This window comes from Hydractinia symbiolongicarpus, chromosome 1 (genome assembly GCF_029227915.1).
Source record: "Hydractinia symbiolongicarpus strain clone_291-10 chromosome 1, HSymV2.1, whole genome shotgun sequence".
Classification (NCBI taxonomy): Eukaryota; Metazoa; Cnidaria; class Hydrozoa; order Anthoathecata; family Hydractiniidae; genus Hydractinia; species Hydractinia symbiolongicarpus.
This window is the reverse complement of record NC_079875.1, coordinates 28,335,236-28,349,850: the sequence shown is the minus strand read 5'-3', so window position 1 is coordinate 28,349,850 and position 14,615 is coordinate 28,335,236. Positions and strand designations below refer to the sequence as shown.

Genomic DNA, 14,615 nt, shown 5'->3' with positions numbered 1-14,615 from the left:
TATGTCAAAAAAACTTTTTTTGTTGAATCAGAAGCACTCCCTACAACCATTCTTTTTTTTACACTTTGTGAAGCTTTTGTGAGGAAAGAGTGTATGCAATATTATCGAAATAACTGATTTTTGTTGCAAACTGTTTTTCTTTGGCATTTTGGATTAAAATATTGTTTTAGAGGGCATATGCAGTAGATATATGTACTGAAATAGTTAAATTTTGCAAACTTTGATTTTGTCGTTACCTCTCATTTTTTACATTTTGATTAAACTTTTGTGGGAGACCGTCGGTATGAGAAGGACCAAAATAAGAGATTTTAGTATTATTTAGAATTTGTATTTTGTGTAGCAAAATTGGTGCAAAAATTGACATAAAATGAACTTATATACAGATTGATTGCTGTTGTTTAACATGACTCATTATGACTTATATATATATTTTATGAAAATTTGTGACAGAATACTATGTGAGATTTGAAATTTTGTTTACTTTATTGATGGTAAAACAGCATGCAAATTGCTAAAAGGACTTTATTAATTTTAGGTTTAAACACCGTTATTTTGTTGGCATTTTGTCTAAAGTTTGATGAGGAGGGATTGTATGCAATATATCAAATAATGTTTTATTGCATTATAATTTGTCCTTGCAAATCCCTTTTTTTACACCTTAGATAAAAAATTCTGTCAGAGGCACAATTTATTGTTTATTTTTCACATTGTGTGTCAACCTTTGGCAGGGTTTGCAATAAACTAACTGATTTTAACATATACAATAAGAGAGATTTGTGTTTGACATTGATCAGCTTTTTTGTATATATGTGGCGTTTTAAGTGATTTAAATTTTATGGGTGAGATGTATGTTGAAATGCTTTTGGAAACTTCTTTCCGAATAATTTTCGCATTTGTCAGATGGTCAGAGCAAGTAATTTTAGTAGATTTAGATTTTAAATGTCACATAAATACTGCAGTTGTTGAAAACCTTCAATTTTTTTGGTCATTTATATAATAATGCAGATGTAAGATGCGCACTGCTGTATTGTTTGTTTTTTGATGGACATATATCCGCTACATAAATTAAATGGAATACAGTGGATTCTTCCACGGGAAACAGCTAGTTTATATAATTAAACAGTTTAATAAGAATAAAATAAAATCACATACAAGCTTTTATATAAGCAACAACAACGAAAACAAATTCATTAAATACTTTCGGAAACTTTTCTTGTTCTAAAAGATGAATGTTCAATGAGCAACAGATAAGCAACAATCAAGCATTTGAAGCTGTTTTGCTTATAAAAAAACGTGCATGTATAACACAAAATATACAGTGTAATACTACAAAAGTAAAATTGTTGACCATGAACAATAACAGTTAATATCTTTGAAGGTTGTCTTGAACAACAGCGTCAATTTATTTTCGCCAATCACTAACACTTCGGTCTGAGCTCTGCTTGTAAAATATATCTGTCACATTGTGCACGTTGGATAATGCGTTCATTCTTTGAAGATATATTCCAAACAACCCTTTAATAAAATGCATTTCAGTCATTACACCAATATATAAAGTAGCTACTGTTTTTTTTTCAATAACAAACTTTATAGGTCTAAAACTTCAGAACATGTGTGACGTGCAATTGAAGGGGAAGGGATAGTGAAGCTAAGACTAAGCATTTAAAGTATTATTTTCCCAAGTGTTGATGAAAGCTCCCCTTGATTTCAAACTGGCTTAAAATAACTCGTAAGCATAATCTTCCGCGTGAAAACCAAAAATCGCAAATGTCCGAGAAAGTAAAAAAAAAATCTAAGATACTTACTTTCAATCAGCAAAATATTTTCTTTATTGTCCATTCATATCTCGGATAAATACAGCCTTTTTTGCTTTACTATTTACTTGTTGTTTTATGGAGCACATTATTCCTTTAACTTCAAAAGTAAACGTCAAATGCAACATTTGTTGAAATAGAACGATGTTCTTTACAAGTTTATTCTATGCGGTCTTTCGAACGCTGTTTTCATTGTAATATGTATCCGTTTCTGGGCAAATTTAATTCGAATTTTTGGCTACCTCTGTATAAAAAATTCTGAAATATCAAAAACGGTTACGTCAATTATTGCAAAGAAATAACGTTCTTATTTGTTTCTTGTGAAATTATCTTTAAAACAAAAAGAAATGATGACATTCATTTCGAACGAGATTATACTTGTCTTACCAAATATAGACATCTTTGAGAAGTTTATTTCCAACGGGATTTTACTGGTCTTACAGAGACCAAATGAAGACGTCTTTGAGACGTTTCTTTCGAACGAGATTTTACTGGTGTTACAGAGGCCAAATAAAGACGTCATTAAGACGTTTCTTTCGAACGAGATATAACTGGTCTAACGGAGACCAAATAAAGACGTCTTTAAGACGTTTCTTTAGAACGAGATTTAACTTGGCTTATAAAGACGTCTTTAAGACGTCTTTTTCTGGTCGAGAGACGTCCGAACGAGCTAGAGACGAGAAAAGACGTCTCTAAGACGTCTTTGTGTTCACTGGGTGTTGACCCTAAAGTACAATTATCTTGTACTAATACTACAATCACAAATATATGACACTCATCACTTTGAAATGCCTCGTTTCATCAATTTTACGGCCAAAATATATAGAACCTGAGACGATTTTGTTGACCCTGTATGACACTTATCCTGTATTAATACGAATAATCGCAAATACATGACACTCGTCTCTTTTAAATCCCTCGTTTATCAATTTTACGGCTAAAATATATAGAACCTGAGACGAGGTTGTTGACCCAAAGTGACAATAATCTTGTATCAATACGAAAAATCGGAAATTTATAATACTCGTCTCTTTTAAATGCCTGTTTTATCAATTTTACAGATAAAATATATAGAACCTGAGACAAGGTTGTCGTCCCTAAATGACAATTTTCTTGTACCAATACGAAAAATTGCAAATATATGAGACACTCGTCTCCTTTAAATGCCTCGTTTATCAATTTTACGCCTAAAATATTGAGAACCTCGGACGAGGTTTTTGAAATGTTGACCCTAAAATACAATTATCCTGTATCAATACGAAAAATTGCAAATACATGACACTCGTCACTTTGAATTGCCTCGTTTTTCAATTCTAAGACCGAAATATAGAGAACCTTAGACGAGGTTGTCGTCCCTAAATGATAATTATCTTGCATCAATACGAAAAATTGCAAATATATAACACTTGTCACTTTGAAATGCCTCGTTTACCAATTCCACGGCTAAAATATATAGAACCTGAGACGAGGTTGTTGACCCCAAATTACAATTATCCTGTATTAATAGAAAATATCGCAAATATATGAGACTAGTCTCATTGAAATGCCTCGTTTATCATTTTTACGACTAAAATATATAGAACCTGAGACGAGGTTGTTGACCCTAAGTGACAATACGTATCAATACGAAAAATCGGAAATATATAGCTAACACTCGTCTCTTTTAAATGCCTGTTTTATCGATTTTACAGATAAAATCTATAGAACCTGAGACAATGTTGTCGTCCCTAAATGACAATTTTCTTGTGCCAATACGAAAAATCGCATATATTTGACACTCGTCTCTTTTAAATGCCTCGTTTATCAATTTTACGGCTAAAATATATAGAACCTGAGACGAGGTTGTCGATCCTAAATGACAATTACTCTTTATCAATACGGAAAAATACAATTACATGAGACTAGTCACTTTGAAATTCCTCGTTTATCAATTTTACGACTATAATATGTAGTACCTGAGACGAGGTTGTTGACCCTAAATGACAATTATCTTGTATCAATACGAAAAATTGCAAATACATGACACTCGTCTCTTTCAAATGCCTCGTTTTATCAACTTTACGGTCAAAATATATGGAAACTGAGACAATTTTGTTGACCCTAAGTGACAAATATCTTGTATCAATACAAAAATCGCAAATATATAACACACGTCTCTTTCAAATGGCTTGTTTTATCAACTATACGGCCAAAATATATGGAAACTGAGGCGATTTTGTTGACCTTAAATGACAATAATCTTCCCAGTGGGCACAAGAACGTTTTTTTAAAGTTCAAAAGACGTCATTTTGATCGTTCAATTACCGGTCAAATAACGTCCCGTTTGCACATATAATAACCACTTCTTTCAGGGCGTTCAAATAACGTTCCATTTGTAACGTTTAAGTTACCTTATATGGTGATATAAGAAACATTTAAACAACTTCATTAAGTGAATTTCGCAGGAAAGAAAGTTAAAAAAACAAACAGAATATAAATATAAATTTATTAAAATTAAAATTGGTGATATACAAACGACGTTAATTATTATGGAACACATAAAAGATATCAGTATTAATTAAATATTAATAAATTATAATAAATAATATTTTTTTTTCTCCTTTGAGGTTTCTATCACGTGTTACTTTTTTATCCACCTTCTCCACATCGGTCTGGTAAGGACGAAAACTAGAATAAAATAAGGAAACAATTTGTATGGCATGCAAAACATGCAGATGATTACAACACTGACACGAAAGCCAAGTCATCAAAATTTTAAGAAAAAAACTCACTTTGTACGACAGGCTAAGCATGCAGGTCATTACAACACTGACATGAAAGCCAAGTCATCAAAATTTCAAGAAAAAATTCACTTTGTACGACAGGCTAAGCATGCAGGTCATTACAACACTGACATGAAAGCCCAGTAATCAAAATCTTAAGGAAAAAATCGTTTTGTGCGACAGGCATTACAGCACCGACAAGTCATCAAAATTTCAAGAAAGAAACTCTTTTTTATGGTCATTACAACACTTACAAGCCCTTAGCTATTTTCAAAAAATTAAGAAACAGTTTTATATATATATTCAAACCTTGGCTAGCTAAATAGCTAGCTAGCTATAATAAGAAATTGTTTCTTTATTTTGTTGCGATCGTTCATGCAACGAAATTTTCCTATCCTAACTATTTATAAAATTACTTTACCCTGTACGTACATTTACATAATATAAATTGTGGCGCCGTAGATTAGTGGTTTTAGCTCTCGTACTCTGTGCGGGAGACCGGGGTTCGATTCCTCTTGACGGCGATTCAACATGGGCGAGTGAATGTTACCATAGTACCCGGGTTAACCCAAGCCATGTGAGGGAAATTGGGAAGATGGCACACTGTGTGGGCCGTTGGATGTTGCCGGGAGTTGTCTAGTAGAGCGCGGGCTCTAATTGGGTCTGCGTAGCTCAAAATGAGCATTAAATGCTCTAGGACTCTCCATCTACGCCATGGCCCCTCCTGGAAATAATAGACAGGGTATATCCCTCGATATTTGTGAGGCTAGCCATGTAAAATATGCACATCTATCTATCTATCTAAAATATATACAACTTTCCACCGCTACCTATTTCCGCCATCATTATTGCCCACTAGACCATGTACCCACAAAATTAAGTTATTCGCTCATAGCTCGCAATGGCTGATGGTCTTCAACCTCGTCCCCGGATTCCTTTTCTCTTTTGACTACCAAGGGACAAGAAAAAGAGACTGGAAGCGATGTTGTGAATGGAACAACGAGACAAGTTGCTCGCATTAAAACAATAGGCTACCGCACCGCGCGTGTTTTGTTGAATATGTTACTCCCTGGGGGCTACAATTAGCACTTCTTTAACACTACTATGCAAACGACGCTTTTGTAATATCGTTTTCTAAAAACGTAACTTTTGGTTTCTTTAAAATAACGTTACAAAAGAAATGTTACAAAAAGGTCTAATCGTATATCGTTTTTATAACGTCACACTAATAACGTTAAAAATACGTGACAGTGATTTTTAAAAAACGTTATTTTAAAAACGTTTCTAAAACGTTTAATTTGAGTTAGTGTAAATAACGTCACAAAACAGACGTTACAAAAACGTTTAATCTTATATCGTGTTTTTAACGTCACACTAGTAACGTTAAAAATACGTCTTTTAGTGGCGTGCAAAAAACATTTTTTGTCACAACGTTTATTAAACGTTAAATCTATGTTTGTCTTAATAACGTTAGAAAAAAAACGTTACAAAAACGTTTAGTCGTATACCGTTTTAATAACGTTACACTAATAACGTTAAAAATACGTCATTTAAACGGTATTTAAAGGGGAATTAAGCCCAAATTTTTTTTCTTCGGAAATATCTTTTACAAACCCTACTTATTTTGATGGTATATAAAAAATCTGCGATGGAGATCTATGACGTATTTTACGCTCATTTCAATTTTTTGATCTCTTCATCTTTTTTAAAGTTGTTTACACAATGTGAACAAACGTAACAGCGTATTTGTTGATGTTATCTTTCTTCCAAAAACGATGCCTACTTGTAAAGCTTATGGCTGTAGAAATAATACTGGGAAAGGAGAGGTGAAGAAGTCTTTTTTTATGATTCCTCGACCGAACAGTAACGAAGAAAAGTTGCGTTGTTTGAGATGGATAAACAACATGGGTCGTGCCGATGTGAACATCAATACGTTGAAATTTGGTAAAGACGCTGTGTTATGCGAAGATCATTTTCACCCAGATTGTTTAAAAAAAGAAATAACATTGCCGGAATATTTTACGAAAAGAAAAAAGAAAGAGTTAGTACCGGGGGCAGTGCCAACAAAATTTTCGCACAAAACATACGATGAAATAAACATGGACGGCACAAAACATTTACAGCAACGAAAATTATCTGTCAGACGAAGTGAAGAATTAGCACGTTCTGAAGTTGGTCACTTTTTTCTAACATATATTTACATCAGTTTTCTTTCTATTTTTTATCTAGACTACCTCTGGGGTGTTTTCAAATGATATTGTTTAGGTCCTGTTTACACTGAGTTGTATTTAATTTTGTGTTTTACAGCTTATCGGCCATCTGCTAACGGAAAACGAAGTTTCTCAAAACGAAACTGTGAATGTTCAAACAAATCCAACTTTGGTTGAAGAAGAAACCATCATGATCATAAATGTGAAGGATGTAAGTCACACTGTAACTGATTTTGATTTGTTGCAACTTTTTTCTCGGTAAAACTTAGTTATTTTATCTTTCAAGATTATTGAACCAACCCACAAGAACGTTGGAGTTCAATGTGAAATATCACTAAGCGACTTAAACAGAAGCTGTCAAACTGATCGCTTAGAATCATGTGACTTTGAAGCGCAAGCTCCCGAGTATTATTCCATTTCTGCTAATTACGTTGCTGTGGTAAACGATCACGCATATTCCAAAGAAAAAACTGTTTGCTCCACTCCTTCTAAAAGAAAGCACGTTTGTGAGGACGTCTCACTCTCTCCTATAAACTCGTCATTACAATCTTTACCAACTGACGATGAAAAAGACTCTGATTACATCGCTGAAAGTGCAGAAGAGTCAATCAATATTAGTGATGCTCATGAAACCGAACGAAGCAGTTTGAAAGAAAAGAAATTTGTTGTTTTCGAAAGCATGCTAGATGAAATATTTAACCTACTGCCCTGTCGTTCATGTGATGGAACCGCAACCAGTATTGAAAAGCGTGAGCAGGGAACGTGTGTACTATACAAAGGGTATTGCATCAATGAGCATGTGGTTTTTGACTGGAAAAGTCAACCCATGCTTGGAAAAATGTCAGCATTTAATTTGTTGCTATCCTCTGCAATATTTTGTTCAGGTAAAAAAAATCTTCTTTTGCATGCTGCATGATGATATGCAAATTTACAGCAGGCTATGCCATGTTTTCAAACGGGTTGAAAGCAACCTCATCTCTCGGACATGTTGACTTTTTGTTATTTTCGCTGCTCATTCAGCACGCTGCAGTCTGGATCACCTAAAATCATATATTACCATTTTAGGAAACACATATGTAAGGGTGAAGAAAGTTGCGAATTTTTCTGGTTTAAATTTTGTCAATCAACGAACATACTATGATGTTCAGCGATCACTGATAATCCCAACTGTAAACGACCATTTCGTGAAAAATATTGCCAGTGCAAGAGAGGATAGTCGGGGAGAGAATGAAGCATGTCTTGGCGATGGCAGATTTGACTCACCTGGTAAATCTGCCAAGTATTGCACATATAGTTTACAATCGTCAGCGTCTAACAAAATTGTTGCGACAACCACAATCCAAACAACAACCGGTAAAGGTTCGGCGCCCTTGGAGTTACAAGGCTTCAAAAATTGCCTTGAGCAGTGTAATATCTCGTAAAAAGGAACTCATGAAAACGTGTCTTATATCAACAAAATATTTTCTGTACTGCCGAAGCATCTAAAAAGTATACATCACATTCATCAAACGTGGCTTTAAGAGTCACGTGTTAAAAATATATAAATAATGAACACACCCCACCAAAAACGATGATGTCATCTTCGTTTAAAAAGTCAATTTTAATTTCGTCGTTATCTTCCTTGTCATTCTCGTAGTCGCGATCAGACTGTTCAACAGGATAAAGTTTGTTCAAAGTGCGTGTAATTATCATTTTACGATTGTTGTTAGTTGCGACTAATACCTTTGCTGCACGTATACGAGCGTCCTTGCTTTTCAACAATTCCGTTACTCGACGTATCTTCCATTTTGCTCTAGTTTTAACATCATCGTGTATAAGAACAACATCGTTTACTTCAATTTCGTGAGAAGACTGTAGCTTTTTCTTCTTCTGTTTGTGAATTTCGCGTAAATCAACAACGCATTCATTTAACGAACGTTTCCAAAAATGATCAAGCACAGTTTTTATGTACTTCGCGCGCGAACTGTAAAATTGTCACTTTTTTCGCCATCGTATTTTTCATAATCGATACTAACGTTTTTTCCGTATATTAATTGATTCGGAGTTAATGGACTTTCGTTAACATCGTCGTAAATAAATGTCAAAGGACGGTTATTAAGTATGCGTTTAATTGCTGACAAAATAGTCAACATCTCTTCATAAACGACTACAGTTTTAAAAAGTACTTTTTTCAAACAACGTTTAAGAGACTGAATTAGCCTTTCGAAATATCCACCCTGCCAGGGGGCAGCTTCAATATTAAAACACCACTTAATGCCATGTGATGATGCAAAATGTTGAACTTCTTTACTAACAAAGTTAGAACCATTGTCTGAGTTGATAACTTTCGGAGCTCCATTTTTATTTACAAAACGTTTTAAAGCATTAACACAAGCTGAAGCAGACAAATCAGTACTAATATCCAAATAAACAGCTCTACTGCTAGCACAAGTAATCAAACAAATCCACGCTTTATGTACATCAGAACGTGAATAAATATCTCGTATATACAACGGACCTGCATAATCGATTCCAATATTTGTGAAGTCAAAGTTCAACGAAAAACGAAAATCAGGTAACGCAGAAGTACTTGGGTAAGTAAACGCTTTACTTTTAAATCCTTTACACAATGTGCAGTCACGCAATAAATTTCTAACAGTGTCACGTCATTATGACCAACAGTACGATGTGAATCCGAAACAATGAGCTTACATTATGTAGGTAAAAACACTGAACATGGTGAAGGTGAATTTTATACACGACCTTTACATCGCATAACTCCATCGTCATCCTTAAAAAGACCAAGTTTCACTTTTTCTACTTCAAAATTCTTGTTATTCTGGACCTTGCACTGAAACAGTTTTAACCACTTGAATTTCGCAAACTAAATCTCTTCCACTGACAAATCTTCGGGCCACTCCCTTTTTGTTAGTAATAATGTGTTAGTAGTCTTCTTTTCATTTCTCTTCTTTTCTTCTTTACATCTCCTTATAAATCGTAATACATACGCCGTAACGCGCACCAATTTTTTAAAATTATTATAATTATCAACTTTAATGATCTCAGATTAACAAGGATCATTAGCTACATCAGAGTCACTCTGTATTAACATTCAATGAAATTTTCCCTTCACAGGAAGACTCCGGCAAGAACTTGTCTCCAACTTGCAGACGCGGCCACTCGTATTCTGGTAAAGTTAGAAAACCTGGACCCTCAAACCAGACACTCCCAGTAAGAGCTTTAATGGCGAAGAACCTCTGGAACTAATATCGGCATAACTATCATTAGTGCCAACTAATGTCAAGCAATTACCATCAAATAATCTTCTTATCTCAGTCAATCTATTTTGTACGAAAAGTGTATAAATTTTATCACTGTTTTTAATCCAAGAATACACAACACTAGAATCAATCCACGCAAATATACGTTCGATTGGATAAACATTGTTTAAAGCACGGGAGACTGTATCCAACAGTCTTGCTAACATTAAAGCTCCCAATAATTCTAAGCGAGGTATGGTTTGTGACTTAATTGGAGCAACACGCGATTTACTCGATACCAAAGCAGTTTTAATCTTACCGGATTCTTTTTCAAATCGAATATAAACACAACATCCGTATACTGCTTTAGACGCGTCACTAAAACCATGTAATTGGACGGACTTATACGGAACGTTCTCATCATTATAACAATAACTTCTATCAATTTGAATAGAGGGGACTTCGTGTAACTCTTGCACAATACCTGATCATATCTCTCCGATAAAAGAGAATCCTATCAAGCCAAGTGGATCAAAAATTGACGCTATTGCTTGTAGCTAATACGTTGCGTTTCGTTGTATTTCAAAATTGTCAAAGTCTATAGTATCAATGTTGTTAAACCACAAAAATCTTACATAGCCTCGATGGCCTGGAAACAAGGACATTTTTAGAAAAGCCTTTTCTATATCAGCAATAAAAGCTATGTTGTTGACTCGAAATCTGGCTAAAACATCGAACAAAGGCGTGGCTATGAAGGGACCAGGTTCCATACAATCGTTTAAAGAAGGACCATTCTTTTTTGCACTCCCATCAAAAACCATGCGCACCTTCGTAGTTGCTTTCTCTTCCCGTATCACTGGCTTATGCGGCACAAAATGGGTGTGTCCTACAACGTGTTCATCTGGTGCCTTTTCAATTATTTGACAACTTTCTTGTTCTCGAAAAATGTTATCGTATTGTTTCAACAATTCGCTTTTGTTTTTGAAAATTTTAATCATGTTTTTTAATCTTTGTTTTGAAAGATCATAGTTATCTTCAAGCAGATCGTGATCTTTTATGGGTAGCTTGACCTCATAACGATCTTTTTTAAATGTCACACCTGCTTCAATACCATGATCCGAAATCTCGTTTTCTTCTGATTTTTTAATTCCCATAGTCTCGATGTTCCAAAATCCCTGAACCAAGTCTTCAAGTGTTTTATTTTCACTCAACTCATTTTGCACTTTTAAAACATGAGTATTAACAATGTTCACTGAAGTATCCAATTTAGTACCCATGACTCCGCCACTTAAAATATATCCCAGTTTTGATGAAATTGCTGTGGGCCCACCTTTGGTGCTACGTTTCATGTCGTTTTTCATAAAGGACCAATAATAATCCCCGCCAATCAAAATATCCACACTTAATGGTTGATTTTTTGGATTACTGTCTGCTAAATCGAGACGACACAGAAAAGGGTAGTTAGATTTTGCACCCTCGATGTTTTGGTTTGTCAAAGGATAGCATATTTCGGATACGAACGCGTTTACCGTAATATTTTCTTCGTCATTTTTCGTTTTAACGGTAAATCTAACCATGTCCAAAGTTTTGTTTTGTTTAGCTCCTCCAAACGTTTTAAGACACATTTGTTTTTTGTCGATTGTTTTCAATTTCAATTTTTCCGCCGCTTGCGGAGAAATGTATGACATTTGACTGCCACTATCAAACAAAATTCTAAACCTGTGACAGTTTTTATCATCAGAAAAAATTTCCGCAGACGCAGTTTGTAACAAAACTGCGTTAAAATCACATTCAGTATTCGCCACGTTATTTGAAGTTCCCTCACCTTCATTCTGATCATTGCTATCCTGGTCTCGATTACCCTTATTGCAAATAGACACATGATGACGTCCCTTACATTTAAAACATTTCCATCTAACTGTGCAGTGTCTTGCTACATGACCTGACTGTAGACATAAAAAGCATAATCCTTTCCTTTTTAAAATGGAAGAGCGCGCAGTCGGTTTGGAAACAATAGAGCAAAATTGCGGTTTGTGCCCTGGGTTTTCACAAAAAGCACATTTTCTTTCTTTCGCATCGAAATTCCGTCGATTTCCAACATAAAGGGAAGCACCAGAAAAACAAGGGCTTTCCTCCTGACCGGTTGAAACTTTTTCTCGCGCTTCTAATTCAGTTTTAAAAGCTTGCATAACCTCGCTTACTTTCCATGCGTTTTTTCCAAGTTGGCGACTAATAATCAGACGTAATTCTCCTGGTAGTTTTTGCAATAACACAGGTATAAGCATTGAGCCAAAGTTTTGAGATTCAACTCCTAAAGATTGTAAACTACGCACTTGCGCCTCAGTTATATAGAACAATTGGCGTAAATTACGAACGTCAGAAATAGCCATGACAGGCTCCAAATTTAATAGTTTATTCATATGTCCTGAAATTATCATTTGCGGATCTCCGAAGCGATCTTTTAACAAATTTAAAGCAATCTCATAATTATCATTACTCAGTTTTAAACCGCTTATCGTAGATGCAGCATCTTTAACAACAAATCCTAACAAATAATTCATTTTTTCAACATTAGACAAGTGATCGTTTTTGTCAACTGCAGCTTCAAAAGAATCAATAAATGAAAACCAATTAGTTGGATCGCCATCAAATTTTTTTATTTCAATTTTTGGCAGTTTAATAGAGCTTGAAGCACTAACTGACCTCGTACTGACTGTGTCACTTCTATCTTGTTTTGATTTTAGGAAACGATCAAGTATTAGCAGTTCATTTCTTACCCGTACTTCAAAGTCACTACTTTCTTGAGCATCTTTTATTAATTGATCTTCCTCTTCAATAATTTCGGAAATCTCTTCCGTAATACTTAAAAATTTTCCAAGTTTGCTCTCTATGGTAGTGTTCAACGTTTGCAATAACGTAAGTTTTTCTTCTTGATAATGTTCATAACAAGGTTTTATTTCTTCTCGTAAGTAATTTTCGATAACTTTTACTAACGTGTTTCTTATTCTTAACTTCTTTTCCAAAGGCAACATGTTTGTTTATAATACGTTTAAAATAAATTATACTCTGTTTCTTCTAACACACACAACCACGTCTTCTTTCCTTTTTTAATATAATAAATAATTTAATAAATAACGTATAAATGATATCAAAACTATTCGGCTCGGTGGACCATGTAATATCTCGTAAAAAGGAACTCATGAAAACGTGTCTTATATCAACAAAATATTTTCTGAACTGCCGAAGCATCTAAAAAGTATACATCTACATCACATTCGTCACACGTGGCTTTAAGAGTCACGTGTTAAAAATACATAAATAATTAACAGAAACCACTTACCATGCACTTGGTTATAAGCAACAGTAGTCTAATGACCATTGTTCAAATTTCCAGAGTGATTAATTACAGCTCTTAAGTTGTAGTGCTTGCGACAAAAGACTTCACTGTCTACAGTGATAGGTATAGAAACGGTGCCCGGGTAAGATGTGACAGGAGAACTAACCTTAGACACAAGAACTTTGTTATAGGCAAAGCGCTTTAATTGCAGAACCAAAATTGAACTGCACTCTGCGACCTCTTTTTCAACTGTTGCGGTTTGGTAACTATTGCATGCTAGCCTTCTTTTCTGGAACAAAGTAAATCGGGTAAGGAAACTTTCCTAGCGGGTTCCAATTTGGTCAACTCACCGTGAAGTTACAGAACTTAAAGTAACGTTTTCAAGTTATCAGCAAATACGTAAAATGTTGAATTTTGACTCTGGATTTGTTCATCCATCCGAAATAAAGTCGCTAATAGAGCCTGAAAAAACCCCGACCGTTCTGCCTAAGTAGAGCAACCTTGAACAACATAATGACGTCACAATCGGATTACAAAGAGGACAGCCTTGATCATTGCTTATTTTTTTACCTGAATTTCCATTATTAAACGCATCATTTATTTCTTTTCCGGTTTTTAGTTTAAAAAAATGTAAAAATCTAGCAGGACCGAGACTCGGTAATTGCATTTGATTTTGAACAATTAAGTTAATTGTAAAATACAATGAAACCTCCTTTTATAGAAAACATACGTTATAGAGGACAACGGTACAATGGACACTTACTTGAGGGAACCATAGTTTTAAATTTGATTTCTTTCTTATGTTTTTCATTTGATACTGACCTTGCCTGCCTTACCTATTAGTAAGAGTCAAAGGGAGTATATATTTTATTAAATTGATGATAACTCTATGTAACAAGTGTAGAATTCTTGTCTACTTATTACTATCGCCAACGTTTTTTAGCTACTGGTTGCGCAATCTAAAATGTAAAAGACATGGTTATTTTAGTGTAAAAAGAAAAGAAAAAAAGTAGCTTCGGAAGTTTGTTGGAAAATTCGTTGGCTAGTCTTTAGTAAGCAAGATGAATATTATGAACAATATTTCCCCTATTGATTGTCTAGAATGATAAAAATTCAGCCTCACAACGAGTGACCACGTAACAGATTTCAGTGTCTGATCTTTTTAAGCGCGTTTTTACCAAACTGAAGATTACTTAACTACATATATAAAATGTGTATCGTGCGCTATACGAAGAAGATTACCACTCGGGCTG

At 34.5% G+C, this 14,615-nt stretch overlaps 3 protein-coding genes across 3 annotated transcripts; 1 reads left to right on the top strand and 2 right to left on the bottom strand.

Moving 5' to 3' along the window:
- The first annotated feature begins 6,239 nt into the window (after positions 1-6,239).
- LOC130648969 (uncharacterized) lies at positions 6,240-8,613 on the top strand. The gene is made up of 4 exons (XM_057455126.1): positions 6,240-6,747; positions 6,884-6,997; positions 7,073-7,670; positions 7,852-8,613. Exons 1-4 carry the CDS (start codon positions 6,352-6,354, stop codon positions 8,205-8,207), a joined length of 1,464 nt encoding a protein of 487 aa, XP_057311109.1. The 5' UTR covers positions 6,240-6,351; the 3' UTR covers positions 8,208-8,613.
- Positions 8,236-9,503, bottom strand: LOC130629427 (uncharacterized). Its single transcript, XM_057442612.1, has 4 exons — positions 9,478-9,503; positions 8,751-9,417; positions 8,349-8,655; positions 8,236-8,267 (listed from the first exon to the last, which is right to left on the bottom strand). Exons 1-4 carry the CDS (start codon positions 9,501-9,503, stop codon positions 8,236-8,238), a joined length of 1,032 nt encoding a protein of 343 aa, XP_057298595.1.
- Positions 9,504-10,582: 1,079 nt separating this feature from the next.
- On the bottom strand, positions 10,583-13,057 carry LOC130629417 (uncharacterized). Its single transcript, XM_057442600.1, has one exon. The coding sequence runs from the start codon at positions 13,055-13,057 to the stop codon at positions 10,583-10,585; it is 2,475 nt and encodes an 824-aa protein (XP_057298583.1).
- Between the last annotated feature and the right edge of the window lie 1,558 nt (positions 13,058-14,615).

Excerpts from the sequence above, each read along its gene's own strand:
- LOC130629417 (XM_057442600.1), bottom strand. The coding sequence starts at position 13,057 with ATGTTGCCTTTGGAAAAGAAGTTAAGAATAAGAAACACGTTAGTAAAA.
- LOC130648969 (XM_057455126.1), top strand. The coding sequence starts at position 6,352 with ATGCCTACTTGTAAAGCTTATGGCTGTAGAAATAATACTGGGAAAGGA. Across the intron at positions 6,748-6,883 it reads AAGAATTAGCACGTTCTGAA|CTTATCGGCCATCTGCTAAC; the intron begins GTTGGTCACTTT and ends TGTGTTTTACAG. Across the intron at positions 7,671-7,851 it reads CTCTGCAATATTTTGTTCAG|GAAACACATATGTAAGGGTG; the intron begins GTAAAAAAAATC and ends TTACCATTTTAG.
- LOC130629427 (XM_057442612.1), bottom strand. The coding sequence starts at position 9,503 with ATGTTCAGTGTTTTTACCTACATAAT. Across the intron at positions 9,418-9,477 it reads AGTGTTTTTACCTACATAAT|AAATTTATTGCGTGACTGCA; the intron begins GTAAGCTCATTG and ends TGACACTGTTAG. Across the intron at positions 8,656-8,750 it reads AAAAAAGTGACAATTTTACA|AAGAAGAAAAAGCTACAGTC; the intron begins GTTCGCGCGCGA and ends ATTCACAAACAG.